This window comes from Erythrolamprus reginae, chromosome 1 (genome assembly GCF_031021105.1).
Source record: "Erythrolamprus reginae isolate rEryReg1 chromosome 1, rEryReg1.hap1, whole genome shotgun sequence".
NCBI lineage: Eukaryota > Metazoa > Chordata > Lepidosauria > Squamata > Dipsadidae > Erythrolamprus > Erythrolamprus reginae.
Window position 1 is genome coordinate 124193092 of NC_091950.1, and position 14053 is coordinate 124207144.

Sequence of the window (14053 nt, forward strand, 5' to 3'; positions counted from 1 at the left end):
TAGCCTGGACATCTGGCCTTGTAAATTATCCAATTTCAGCCTTTATTCATAACTGCCTTGTGTTACTAGGCAATCTTTCAACCTTGTAAGTTCATGAGCAATGGAATTTCTTAAACATTGGGTGTTCTCCTCCCCCCCCCAAGTTCATTTAGTCCCATTAGCAATAGATAGAGAATCTTGAAAGAAATGAAGCTTAAAACCCTCCTGTTCAAAAACACCCTGGTACTGTTCCCAGGTCTATTTGACCCAGACCAAAAATGGTTAATTTTAGGTACTTAACTTTGGTCTTTTCGAAAACTTTTTTCACTGGGAAACTAGTTTGAACATTTCTGCACACAATGAAATGAAAATTGAAATGAAAAACGTAATGCTTATATTTTTATTTTGCTCATAAAAGCCCAGCCCCCATTTTTGTGAATTTTTTTTCCAATTTATAGATAGTTTTGCCTGCAAACAACGTACAATTTTACTAAATTTGGTGTGGGATTACTAGTTTTCAATTTTCATTTCATTGTGTGCAGAAATGTTCAAACTAGTTTCTCAGTGAAAAAAGACCAAATTTAAGTACCTAAATTAAACCATTTTTGATCCGGGTCTTATTGACCCGGGAACAGTACAACTGTATAGTATTTTTGCCCAGCAAAAACTAAGCCCCCCCACCCCAAAAAATTCACATAGAAAGAACCCATGACACGATGCGAACTCATGAAATTTCAAGTTTCAGATATGCAGGGAAAATTTTTTACAGGGTCTCAAATTTAGATCCGGGTCTCACAAGCCCGAACAAAACAGCAGGGTTTTAATACAGTCTGCTAATTAATACACAATCCAAAGCCTGCTAAAACCTTTCAAAAAAGTGTTTACGAAAGTATGCCTGGAAGGCAACATGGCAACAATGCATCTGAACCCGTTTTAATGAGATTGTATTTTTTTTGTCAATCATAGATCCACCCCCTTATTTTGATCAACCAATCATTGAAAGATTTTGGCATTGGGTATGAGTAATTTACAATCTTCAGTCAGCCTAGCTGTTGCTCAATTAGGGAGGATGAAAGTGTCGCACTCTACTGCTTTCTGTAGTATCTCAATATATATTCACGCTTTAGAGTCCACAAAAATGAGTAAATGTCAGATGGTAAAAGTCTTCAGTAAGTTGGTACTCCTTCTTAGAAAGGACAAATAGAATATGTGTAAGGAATATATTTGTGCTACTGCATGACTGGCCACTATATGTCAAATTAAAATCTAAAATGAAGGAGACAAGAGAGGTGTTTACTTTTCCAAGATATTCATCATTCCTTTTCTTATTTGCATTTTTCAGATTAAAATATGTAGTAGGCACTAGCGAAGAAAGTGGTTATTTTTTGAGGTTCTTAGCACAATCAGTTCAATTTTTCATGTAGGCTGTGCCGAACTTGTCATTAAACTTGGTGCCCTGGATGTATAGGTAGTCTTCAACATACGACCACAAATGAGTCAAAAAAGTATGTTGCTAAATGAGGATCATGAAGAGTAAGTTTTGCTCCATTTTATGACTTTTCTCACCACATTTGTTAAGTGAATCACTGCAGTTCTTAAATTTGTAATATGGTTGTTAAGTGAATCTGAGTTCCCTTTGACTTTGCTTATGAGATGGTTGCAAAAGGTGATCACATGACTCTGGGACACTGAAACCATCATAAATGTGAGTCAGTTACCAACCATTCAAATGTACATCATATGACCATAGGGATGCTGCAACAGTAGAAAAGAACAGAACAGAACAGAACAGAATAGAATAGAATAGAATTCTTTATTGGCCAAGTGTGATTGGACATACAAGGAATTTGTGTTTGGTGCATATGCTGTCAGAAAAGATACATTTGTCAAGAATCATGAGGTACAATACTAAATGATTCTCATAGAATACAAATAAGCAATCAGGAAACAATCAATATTAATATAAATCGTAAGGATACAAGCAACAAGTTATAGTCATACAGTCATAAGTGGAAGGAGATGGGTGATAGGAACAATGAGAAGACTAATATGAGCTGAGGTTGCGCAGTGGACAGAGTGCAGTACTGCAGGCCACTAAAGCTGACTGCTAGATCTGCAGGTCAGCAGTTCAAATCTTAACACCGGGTCAAGGTTGACTCACCCTTCCATCCTTCCGAGGTGGGTAAAATGAGGACCCAGATTGTGGGGGCAATGTGCTGGCTCTGTTAAAAAGTGCTATTGCTAATATGTTGTAAGCCGCCCTGAGTCTAAGGTGAAGGAAAAGAAAGCAAGCAAACAAACAAACAAATAAAAAAAAAATAATAGTAGTAAAGTTTTAGTGAATAGTTTGACAGTGGTGAGGGAATTATTTGTTTAGCAAAAATTGTTCTTGTGTGTAGTTATACTGGTGTGCAGTGCTCTATAGCATCATTTTGAGAGTAGAATAAGTGTGAAAAATTGTCACTTTTTTCAATGATGTTTTAACTTCAAATGAACTTTAAACAAACTGTTATTTATTTATTTATTTATTTATTTATTTATTTATTTATTTATTTATTTATTTATTTATTTATTTATTTATTTATTTATTATTTAGATTTGTATGCCGCCCCTCTCCGAAGACTCGGGGCGGCTCACAACAAGATAAAACAAATCATAAATAATCCAAATAACTTTAAAATATTTAAAGATTTAAAAGAACCCCATATACTAACAGACACACACACAAGCATACCATGTATAAAATTGAACATGCCCGGGGGAGGTGTTTCAATTCCCCCATGCCTGACAGCAGAGGTGGGTTTTAAGGAGTTTATAGAAGGCAGAAAGAGTAGGGGCAGTTCTAAGCTCTGGGGGGAGTTGGTTCCAGAGAGCCGGTGCCGCCACAGAGAAGGCTCTTCCCCTGGGGCCCGCCAACCGACATTGTTTAGTTGACAGGACCCGGAGAAGGCCCACTCTGTGGGACCTAATCGGTTGCTGGGATTCGTGCGGCAGGAGGCGGTCTCGGAGATATTCTGGTCCAGTGCCATGAAGGGCTTTAAAGGTCATAACCAACACTTTGAATTGTGACCGGAAATTGATCGGCAGCCAATGCAGACTGCGGAGTGCTGGTGAAACATGGGCATACCTAGGTAAGCCCATGACTGCTCTCGCAGCTGCATTCTGCACGATCTGAAGTTTCCGAACACTTTTCAGAGGTAGCCCCATGTAGAGAGCATTACAGTAGTCAAACCTGGAGGTGATGAGGGCATGAGTGACTATGAGCAATGAGTCCCTTGAGTTATAAGATGAGGACTACCTGTACTTCTTTTATTTTCCTGTTATACATTTTAAGTTTTAGTAGAGGACCATGACTTCCCACCCCCCTATTCTAACTCTCTTTCCCCTATTAACATACATCTATGTGCAGCCTTTTAATGACATTACTGTATTTCTTCCCTCTGTCCTTTTATTTTATTTTCTCCTTCTGTCTTTTACACTGAGGAAAAAAAGCATGGGAAAATTAAAAGTAGTATTTTTGGAATAACATTTGTGGATAAAAAACATCCTGTTTATTCTCTCGAGAGACATAATCTCTAAAACGTTTCCATGTATCTTTCTTGTTGTGCTACAAATTTCCAGAGTACCAGTGTTGGCTTTGAAGTTCTGGGCAATGTCAAAAGCAGTAATCTGGTTTAATCAATTGAAAGATGAGGAATAGTTGTGACAGCTTGTAAATAATATGAAATGCCACCATTGTTTATCAGGTCACACTCTCAGATGCCTCTGGTAATTGCAATCTGGGCTTGAAATTAAACCAGTATTTTTTCATCTTTTAGAAACTCTAAATAAACTTTCCCAACTATGAGATTTTTGAGGCTACAGATTATAAAATCCACAACACCTTTGACAAATGTGCTAATCTTTAAATTGATTCTTTGTTGTTTATTCTTCCATCTCTTTGAATGTTTGTTATGTTTGTGTGTGTATTCTCTCTCTCTGTCTGTCTCTATCTCTGTGTGTGTTTGTAAGAGAGAGGGGGAAAGGAAGGAAGAAAGAAAGAAAGAAAGAATGAAAGAACGAAAGAAAAAAAGAAAGAAAGAAAGAAAGAAAAAAAGAAAGAAAGAAAGAAAGAAAAAAGAAAGAAAGAAAGACTGAGACTTGGTCCAAAATTTTTAGGTGACAGGCACATTTGAAATCTTGAGAGCACATCATGGGTACTATAGGATAGCTGCCAGGATGTGTTTTGCTATTTAAACATAATTACTTCCAATAAAGCAAACTGAGCGAGTGCTCTTCACCACCTCATTTAATTTCCCCAGATGCCCTTTATCACTTCAATTGATCTGTTCTTTTTCCTGAAGATTTCAAACTGAGCCGTGAGATAGGATCAGAACAATGACAGAAAATGTCTCCTCCTACTTCACAAAACATACTCATAACTCTGAGGAATAGCATTATAGTGACAGCTATTATATATGGCTCAAAAAAATAATAAAGGGAACACTCAAATAACACATCCTAGATCTAAATGAATGAAATACAGTGAACCCTCGAGTTTCGCGTGTTCAAGTATCGCGAAAGGGCTATTTCGCGAGTTTTCAACCAGGAAGTAAACTCCACCATCTGCGCATGCGTGCCCTTCCACACATGCATAGATGGTGGAGTTTCCCCGCCGGGCAGAGGCTTCCCTGGGTCTTCCCCCTCTTGCCCCCGTAAGACCCCAGCGGCGGCGCGAGCAACGGCGTGGGTGGGCGGGCGGCACGAGCTTGGGGACATCCCAGCTCCGCTCCCCAGCTGGGGAAAGCGCGCGCGTTGCTGGGGAAAGCGCGTGCGTTTCGGGACTCCCTAGATCCGCTCCCCAGCTGGGGAGCGGATATAGGGAGTCCCCAAACGCGCGCGCTTTCCCCAGCAACGCGCGCGCTTTCCCCAGCTGGGGAGCGGATCTAGGGAGTCCCGAAATGCGCGCGCTTTCCCCAGCAACGCGCGCGCTTTCCCCAGCAACGCGCGCGCGGTGGGGACTCCCTATATCCGCTCCCCAGCTGGGGAAAGCGCGCGCGTTGCTGGGGAAAGCGCGCGCGTTTCGGGACTCCCTAGATCCGCTCCCCAGCTGGGGAGCGGATATAGGGAGTCCCCAAACGCGCGCGCTTTCCCCAGCAACGCGCGCGCTTTCCCCAGCTGGGGAGCGGATCTAGGGAGTCCCGAAACGCGCGCGCTTTCCCCAGCAACGCGCGCGCTTTCCCCAGCAACGCGCGCGCGGTGGGGACTCCCTAGATCCGCTCCCCAGCTGGGGAAAGCGCACGCGTTGCTGGGGAAAGCGCGCGCGTTTGGGGACTCCCTATATCCGCTCCCCAGCTGGGGAGCGGATCTAGGGAGTCCCCACCGCGCGCGCGTTGCTGGGGAAAGCGCGCGCGTTTGGGGACTCCCTAGATCCGCTCCCCAGCTGGGGAGCGGATCTAGGGAGTCCCCAAACGCGCGCGCACCCCAGGCGCGAGCAACGGGGTGGGCGGGCGAAGGGCGGGCGGCAGTGGAAGCAAAAACACCATCTGCGCAAGCGCAGATGGTGTTTTTACTTCCGCACCGCTACTTCGCTAAAAATCGATCATCGCGTGGGGTCCTGGAACGGAACCCTCGCGATGATCGAGGGTTCACTGTATTCTCATTCAATATTTCATTTGTACAACTATTCCATTTGTAGCAACAGCATGTGAAATTGACTGTCAATCAATGTTGCTTCCTAAGTGGACAGTTTGATTTCACAGAAGTTTGATTTAGTTGGAGTTATAATGTGTTGTTTAAGTGTTCCATTTATCTATCTATCTATCTATCTATCTATCTATCTATCTATCTATCTATCTATCTATCTATCTATCTATCTATCTATCCATCCATCCATCCATCCATCCATCCATCCATCCATCCATCCATCCATCCATCCATCCATCTATCTATCTATCTATCTATCTATCTATCTATCTATCTATTTATTTTTGAGCAGTGTAGATAGGCTTGGGCTGCCTGGCATATACAGTATTTTGTTGCGAGGCCTCCTTCATTAACCCTGGCAAAAGGTGATGCCAAAAAAAGCTGGAGTTAAACTCTGTTTTTTAAGTGTTCCCTGTATTTTTTTGAGCAGTGTATAATTTAAACCTGCAATACCTATCCTTTAATAAAGCACCTATTCTGGGATAAACATATATCCATCCTAAGATAAAATACAGAAAATAGTATAAGGGCAGACTAGATGGACAATGAGGTCTTTTTCTGTTGTCAGTCTTCTATGTTTCTATGTTTAAGATTCTTTAAACCCTATAATCTATTAATTTATTATCAACTGACCATTTGCCAATGTCCATTTCAAATATAGACTTCTATTCCACCAGAATGTTAAAACTCATACAAGAGTGAAATGTTTTCCATTTATTCTACTCAAATTACTCAAGGTGGTTAAAAACATATCCAACACACCTTCCTCCTATTTCCTCCACAAGAACAGCCATGTGAAGTGGGTTGAGAGAGTGTGAGCTGTCCAAAATCACCCAGCTGGCTTTCATGAGTAAGGCTTTCATGAATTCATAGTCTCCTGCTTTCAAGCCTGATGCTTTAACCACTAGACCATTGATGGTGAACCTTTTTTTGCTTGAGTGCCAAAAGGATGATTGCACAATAGTGTGTGCATGCTTGCCTACACCCATAATGCAATGCTCTCCCTCTGAGCATGCATACACAACCCTCCTCCTAGGCTTCCCCCCACATACATGCGTGCAGGCCTCACTAAAGTTTCCCGACTCTGTGGATGGCAAAAAACTGAACTAACGGACCTACTGGAAGTTTGTTTCTGAACTTCTGGTAGGCCTGTTGGGCTATTGTTTGTCATACACAGGCTCTGGAGGCTTTGCTGAAGACTGGGGAGGGTGAAAATGCCCCCCTCTGGAAGGCCAAAAATCAGCTGGCATATGGCAATGCCTTGGGTTCCCTCATGCTATCTGTGGAACATGTGCCATAGGTTTGCCATCATGGCACTAGACCAGGGGTAGGCAAAGTTGGCTCTTCTATGACTTGTGGACTTCAACTCCCAGAATTTCTGAGATAATCATGCTAGCTCAGGAATTCTGGGAGTTGAAGTTCACATGCCATAGAAGAGCCAACTTTGCCTACCCTTGCGCTAGACCAAACTGGCTACCAGTTACTTAGAAAATGCTGCCTGTAATCCAAAGCATCATATTACTGACTGAATTCATTTGAAACTTGAAAGGACATTAGACAGTGTAGTGTATTGATTGATTATAATCTGCTAATGCATTCCATAACGATAATTCTGATGGTTCCACAAGAAGATTTGCAAGATTGGCATGTACCTCATTCTCCTGTGTTCATAGTACTCAGAACTATATTTAATTTTATATCATCATGTAGTGGTTCAGTATTGTAGTGCAGAATTATGAGAAGATTTATTTTAGTTATGAAAGAGTCATCCAGTGGTTGTAGCTTCTCCCTGCCTTTTTCTGTATGCTAACTGCTGTGAGGATACTCTATGGATTTTATTATCTTGTTCCTTTCTTAAATTTTATGTCCGATTTCTTTTTTACTTTCAACTTCAAAACTGTTTCTAGATTGCAGTCCTAGATTACCACATCCAAAATGTGGGTTTCTCTTTACCTAAATATTTATCTTTCAGATTTAAAGGATCTTTTCAATCAGAACAGACTTCTAGTAGTGCCAGAGGAACAAGGAACAATACAGCTTAGACAGCATGTACAAGAGAAAGAGGATGAAACTTGGAAACTCTTAGGGAGTTCATAACTAATGGCGTAACCAGGTTTTGAGAGACTTCCAGAACATTATCAGGATTCTTGTTCCTGTGCTGTCTCTTACCCAGGACACACAAGATGGTTCTATATCTGTGCAGCATTTTTTTTTGTATACTTAAGGGTCTTTCAGAATATTTTTGTTGCATTTGAATAGGGGCTCACCCTTTTTGTATGTGATTTGCGATTGGTTTTAAAAACAAAACCCAAGTATTATATTTTCTTGTTTTTATGACAGGAGAAAAGCAAAGCTATAAATGTGAAAAATAATATGTGTTTGTTTTCCAATTCAAAGAATTACTTTATCAAAATGGTTTATCTGGAAAATCTTAATTACATTTTATAAAAAAAAAATTCAGCTGTATTATGAAATGGGGCTGGCAAAGTGAATTCAACCACAAGAGCCATTTAGATTCAGTTTCTAATATTCCTGTTGTTGTTGTTAGAAATATAGATTTTAATCAGAAGCCAAGAGTGTTGTCCAGCTACTTAGTCATTTCTCTTGTAACTCACAAAATAATATTTGTTTGGAAATGCTGTTTCCTGGAAATAGCAGAATTACTTCCAGGAAAGAACATTTCTAAACAAATGTTATTTTGTGACTAATAAGTGAATCAGAGGGGGTTCCTCCTGGTTTGGACTAGCTCTATAGAACCGGTAATAAACTGGTGGTGGTGTCACGAGTTCTGTCCGTGTCGGTCCGTGGCCACCACCATCTTGTTTTTGGCTTCTGCGCATGCTCAGAAGCTGTTTTTTTTTGCTTTTCTCAGCATCAAGTGTTCAGTACTGTGCATGTGTATGTGCCCACAAAGTGCACATGTACACAGCATGGCCACATGGCGCATAATGCACGTGCAGCCACATGGCGCAGGAGGAAGTGAACTGGTGGCAAGGTAAGTTAGAATCCACCCTGAAGTGAAATGACTAAGTAGATTGGACAACTCTTTTGGCTTCTTACCTGTAGATTTTGGAACAAAGCAGGAAAATGTTTGTAAGGACACACTCCCAAGATTTGTGTTAGGATTTTTTAAAAAAACATGTTAATATATATTTGTTATAACTAGGTTATAAGATAGGCAGATATATAAATATGTCAGACGAAAAAATAAACAAATAAATACATTTCTAATTTTTTAGCACTGCCGGTTGTTATTTTTCCAAATATAAAACTATTTTTTTTTTCATTTTTACCTCTACAGCAGCTCCATGTGTCCTTTCTTGGAACAAGTTTCGAAGCAGAGGTTATTTTCATGACATTGGAAGCATTTCAAGTCCAATTTCAAAAATGTAGTCAGACTCCATACCTAGTACTATCATAGGTATCTAGTCTATTGAAGCAAAAACAAGACAAATCACTTATTATTACTATTATTATTATTATTATTTATTATTTATTAGATTTGTATGCCACCCCTCTCCGTAGACTTGCCTTTCCCAACTTGGTTCCTTCCAGATTTATTAAGAAACTTTCAGATGACCAATCTTTATGTCTTCCTATTCTTCTCATTCCAGTATAAAAGGTGACTGAAATTAATCCAGGCTGTTACAACTGCTGGTAGATTTATTTCCCATCTTCCCATCCTGATCAATTTTGGAGCTGGTTTCTTCCAAACAACATAAAAAGAAAAACTCTGGTTGCAAATTTACTAAGACCAGATTATCTCAGGGACTGCCTTCTGCTGCATGAATCCCAGCGACCAGTTAGGTCCCACAGAGTGGGTCTCCTCCGGGTCCCGTCAACTAAACAATGCTGCTTGACGGGACCCAGGACCCTCTGGAACCAACTCTCCCCAGCGATTAGAATTTTCCCCACCTTCCTTGCCTTTCATAAGCTACTTAAAACCCACCTCTGCCACCAGGCATGGGGGAATTGAAATACTCTTTCCCCCTAGGCCTTTACAATTTTATGCATGGTATGTCTGTATGTATGGTTGGTTTTTATATTAATGGGGTTTTAATCGTTTTTAGTATTTGAAATGGAGTTTAGCTGTCTCCAGAAACAATGGAGGCATATTGCAAAGCCTGGACATGATATTGTTTATTCATTGCAAAGTTCATTTGCCACCCAAAACTAGAGCTATAAGTTTCTTCTAGTAAGCAGTCATTGCTCACCCTTGATGAATGGCTGGACAATGATAGAAGTGACATCACCTGGAGACTATCAGATTGGAATATATTTTTTCCTTCTGAAAAATAAATCTAAGAATGTATAGAATACTTCCATCAAGTATTTATTGGTTCTAATCCACTTGTCAGTCAAATTTTGCCTCTACAGATAATTTAATCCCTTAGTCATGGATAGTCTTATTGGGCAAAAGGTCCTCAGATACAACTCAGTATAATTCATCTTTTTATTGATGTCATATACAGAGATCAAAGCCCTTATATAGTTCTGTGATGCAGGGTTTAAATTTTAGGGAATTTCTTCCTACCTAGTCAATGGCTACAGAAGCGGTATTCAGATAGTTTGGACCGGTTCAGGCAAATTGGCAGTAGCGACCTGCAGGTGGGCCCACCCACTGGCCTGCCTACCCTGGCACTATTCCATCCTATTTAGGCATGTTTTGAAGCTGCGTGCATGCATTTCAATTTGGAATTCCAATTAATAAATTCAAGTTGCGTGCATGAGCAAAGTGCATGCACAGAAGGCCATGCACATGACTGAAGCAAGTGTGTGTGAGCATGCGCTCACATTTGCGAACCGGTAGGGAAAGTAAGTGTATACCACCTCTGAATGGGTATTTGATGTTCTTTTGATGGGCTTGGAAGACACCTGGTCTACATTTTTCTATAGACCACCTAGAACTCTGGTTCTTGCCTTGTCAGGTTCATTGCTTAAAAAATAAGCAAAATTAAGTCATCCTCTATTGGACGTTTAAGAATTATAATTCTAATAGTTTCTTTGCTTTTCAGGCTTTGGACTGTGAGGATGCTTGCAAAAAGCCTGAGATAATCATGGCTTTCCTTGCTTTGGCAGTTCAACGGTAAGTATTATAGATAAATATCCCACACCTCCTGTTGTGATTCAGTCTGAGGCTCCTCAGGGAACGGCTGGAACTCTGCCGGCTCCATGCTCAGAGGGGGAGGACGAGGAACAGGAGGAGGAGGAGGACCAGCCAGACGGGGAAGAGGAATGTCAGGACGAGGAGGAGGGGGAACAGCCTGAGACCCCCGGGGGGGAGCTCTCCCCAGTGAGTAGCCTGAAGTCATTAGATGAGAACGCACAAGCCATCATAGATATGAGGCAGAGAAGGGCAGCACAAAGAAGGGGACAATTAGCCAGGTACTTCCATCCCTAATAGGCAAGAGCTGGGTTTGGGTGTGATTCTCCTCAGAAAGGTTGAAAAGGCAGGCCCGCCCTTCCTGTATTGTGGAGAGTTATCTTTTGGGAGTCCTGTGACCTTGCTTCGATCCTTGGCGTCTCTGATTCTGGCTTGTGGCCTCGAAGGCTGAAAACTTGGGGGAGGCGTGGGTTTTATTATCTACAGTGGTGTGTGTGCCAGCAAGAAGCCTGTTGTATTGTCTGGCCGTCGTGACTCTTCTGTGAAGCTTCACAGCATTCCAGTTTGTAAGAACAGTTTTTGTTCTCTGTGTTTGTTTTCAAAGATATAAAATGACTTTGCTTTTTACCAGCGTGTCTGGCTACTCTTTTTAGTTGGTGTTGGCGTCTGGGGGAACCCAGACAGAACACCTCCCATTTCTGAAATGTTTATTCGTAATCTTAAAATGCACAACAGTGAACCTACATAAAGTGCAGATGACGGGAAACAATAAAGGCAAAACTGTCCGCTCAAAACTGCAAATGGAAAGGCAATCAAGTAGGAGAAATCTACATAAAAATATGAATGGATTTTCATATAGAATGTTCTTTGCTGAATTAAAAACCCTGTTGCAGAAATTGGAAATCAAACTCCTGCTCAGTTAAAAGGGGAAATTGACCAAAAGGAAAATTGAGCCGATAGACCATCCAAACAGTTTTTTACACTTTGATGAGTGTAATGTCTTCTAGGATTTTGATCATATCTGAATCCAAACGACCCTCTTCCAAAATTTGATACATTATGATACATTTAATTCAAATAAAGTACTAAGTGCACTAGATACTAATTCTCAATTGTTGCTTTATAGACTACGGGTCATTTTTAATTCCGTATGTTTCTCCTTCAAAGTATGATGATCCATTTATTGCATGTACAATACATCCCACTGCAATCTGTTCAAATAATTATTGTGTCTAGTGCCTTTTTTGCCAAAACTACGAATTATAATTGGTGTCTAGCTAACAAACAAACAAAGAAGCAGAACAAAGAAACCAACCCTTTGTATTAAAATCTAATATATTGGAGCTATATAGTGATGATATGACCAATCAATTGTTTGGAAATGTAAGTGTAGATGAATGCCTTTTATACACACCCGCACCCACAAATATCCACACAAAAACACAAACACAAACACAGAGTATATACTGGACGAATTTCATATGATTCTATGCAAAAATTGAACATTTCCAGAGAGAAAAAAACCTTCTGTGAAATGTTATAGTTAGAAAGTAGATCAAAGCTGTTGGTATCTATATTGATCACTTAAAAGCATCACATACACCCCCTTTTGTGTATGTAGTATAATTAGGAAGACAAAGACATTATTTGCTAGTTTGGTAAAGGAAAATGAATTGAATGTATGAGCAGCATCAAAATTGGGCTACACAGGGAAAGAGATGCATTCTGTATATTAAAAAATCTTAGTAGCAGCCATTCGAATAATAGGAATTCCATTTGGTATGCTGAGCTTATGAACACATAATTTCATTACGCTTCCAATGTTTAGCCCTACAACCTGATTGCAAGGCACAATGAGATCATCAAGTTCTTTTGTAAAATCACATTTATTTTTGAAATTCCTTGGTATGGACAAAGAAAAGATAAGAAAGAAAAAGAAAAGTCTGATTATTCCACTATGATAGTGAAACCACTTAATATCATGGTTTGAAGAGAAAGCATTTCTATATAATAGGAATTAAGCACAAATGAAATGCCAAGATTTCCTTCTCTTATAGAAATGTTATCTGATGAAATAGCTGTTTCTTATCTGTTTAAGTCAGGCTACTATCTCTTTAGACACCACCCTAGGCTCCTTCTCCTTATTTCAAAATTATTCTGTCACTCAGCCATTTAGTCAATTGTTATTCAATCAGGGCTTTGATGGATGAACTAGTTTGTTGGGTGGGTATGTTTTGTTTCACACATACATTTCATTGTTTTAATGTGTTTTATAAAATGTTTCTTTTATTGTTGAGTGCTTTTTGTGTCAGTCACCAGGGAAAAGATGACTTGCCCATTAAATAAACATTTAATATATCTTAGTGATGGAGAGCAATCACAATCTTTCTTCCTTTGAACTTTAATTTTTAAAAAGTTAAATCATATTGGCTGGAAGTGAATTTTTTTTGAAAAAGCAAATGTTTAATCTCCATGACAGTGCTTATTTTCATTTAGTTATTGAATAGATCTGTGTATGTTTTATAAAATGTGCATTTCTTTATGGAAAGCTGTAAAGACAGGGGTTAAATTCATCAGGTTCTGACAGGCTCTGGAGAACTGGTAGTGGAAAGTTTGAGTAGTTGGAGAACCAATAGCAGAAATTTTGAGTACTTCAGAAAACTAGCAAATGAGTGGGGAGGGAATGGAGATTTTGCAGTATCCTTCCCCTGCCATACCCACCAAGCCACACAACGCCCATCAAGCTACGCCCACAGAACCAGTAGTAAAAAAAAAATGGATTTCATCACGGTGTAAAGAACTAACTCTTTCCCCAAGTGCTGTGATAGGATGAAGTTGGAGTTGGAAGAACAAACTGTTGGCTGCTTCCAAGAAGTTGGATTGTGGTGCTAGTTTCTTTGTTTCTATTTTATTTTTGGCTTTTATTTTCTGTATGATGTCAGTTTTATATAATTGTAGGGTTGTATTGTGGTTCTAAGATGGAGTGATATACAAGTCTTGTAAACAAACATATCCCAATAGATAATATAGTACTAGGAACTTGCTTTAAAATGCCATAACATTTAAGCCGTAATATTTAACATAATGAGTGGGTTAACATTTCAGGGTGATCTTTTTGTTCTATTTTTTGGTAATTCTTTTTTTTTTTTTGTGGCAAAACTAAATGACATATATCATTTCCTGAGGATCTGAAGTGGAATCATAAATTCTTTCCTTTTGCAATATAGAACACTATGAATCTTTACTTATTTGGAAGGCAATATTTTGACATTCAATAGATTATAC

The 14053-nt window shown here is 39.7% G+C and overlaps 1 protein-coding gene across 1 annotated transcript in view; it reads left to right on the forward strand.

The window, feature by feature from the left end:
- INSC (INSC spindle orientation adaptor protein) overlaps positions 1 to 14053 on the forward strand; it is a 123664-nt gene that overhangs the window by 16524 nt on the left and 93087 nt on the right. Inside the window, exon 4 of the mRNA XM_070743927.1 lies at positions 10680 to 10750. Within this exon, the coding sequence (XP_070600028.1) occupies positions 10680 to 10750 (71 nt within the window). The remainder of the gene's footprint in view (positions 1 to 10679; positions 10751 to 14053) is intronic.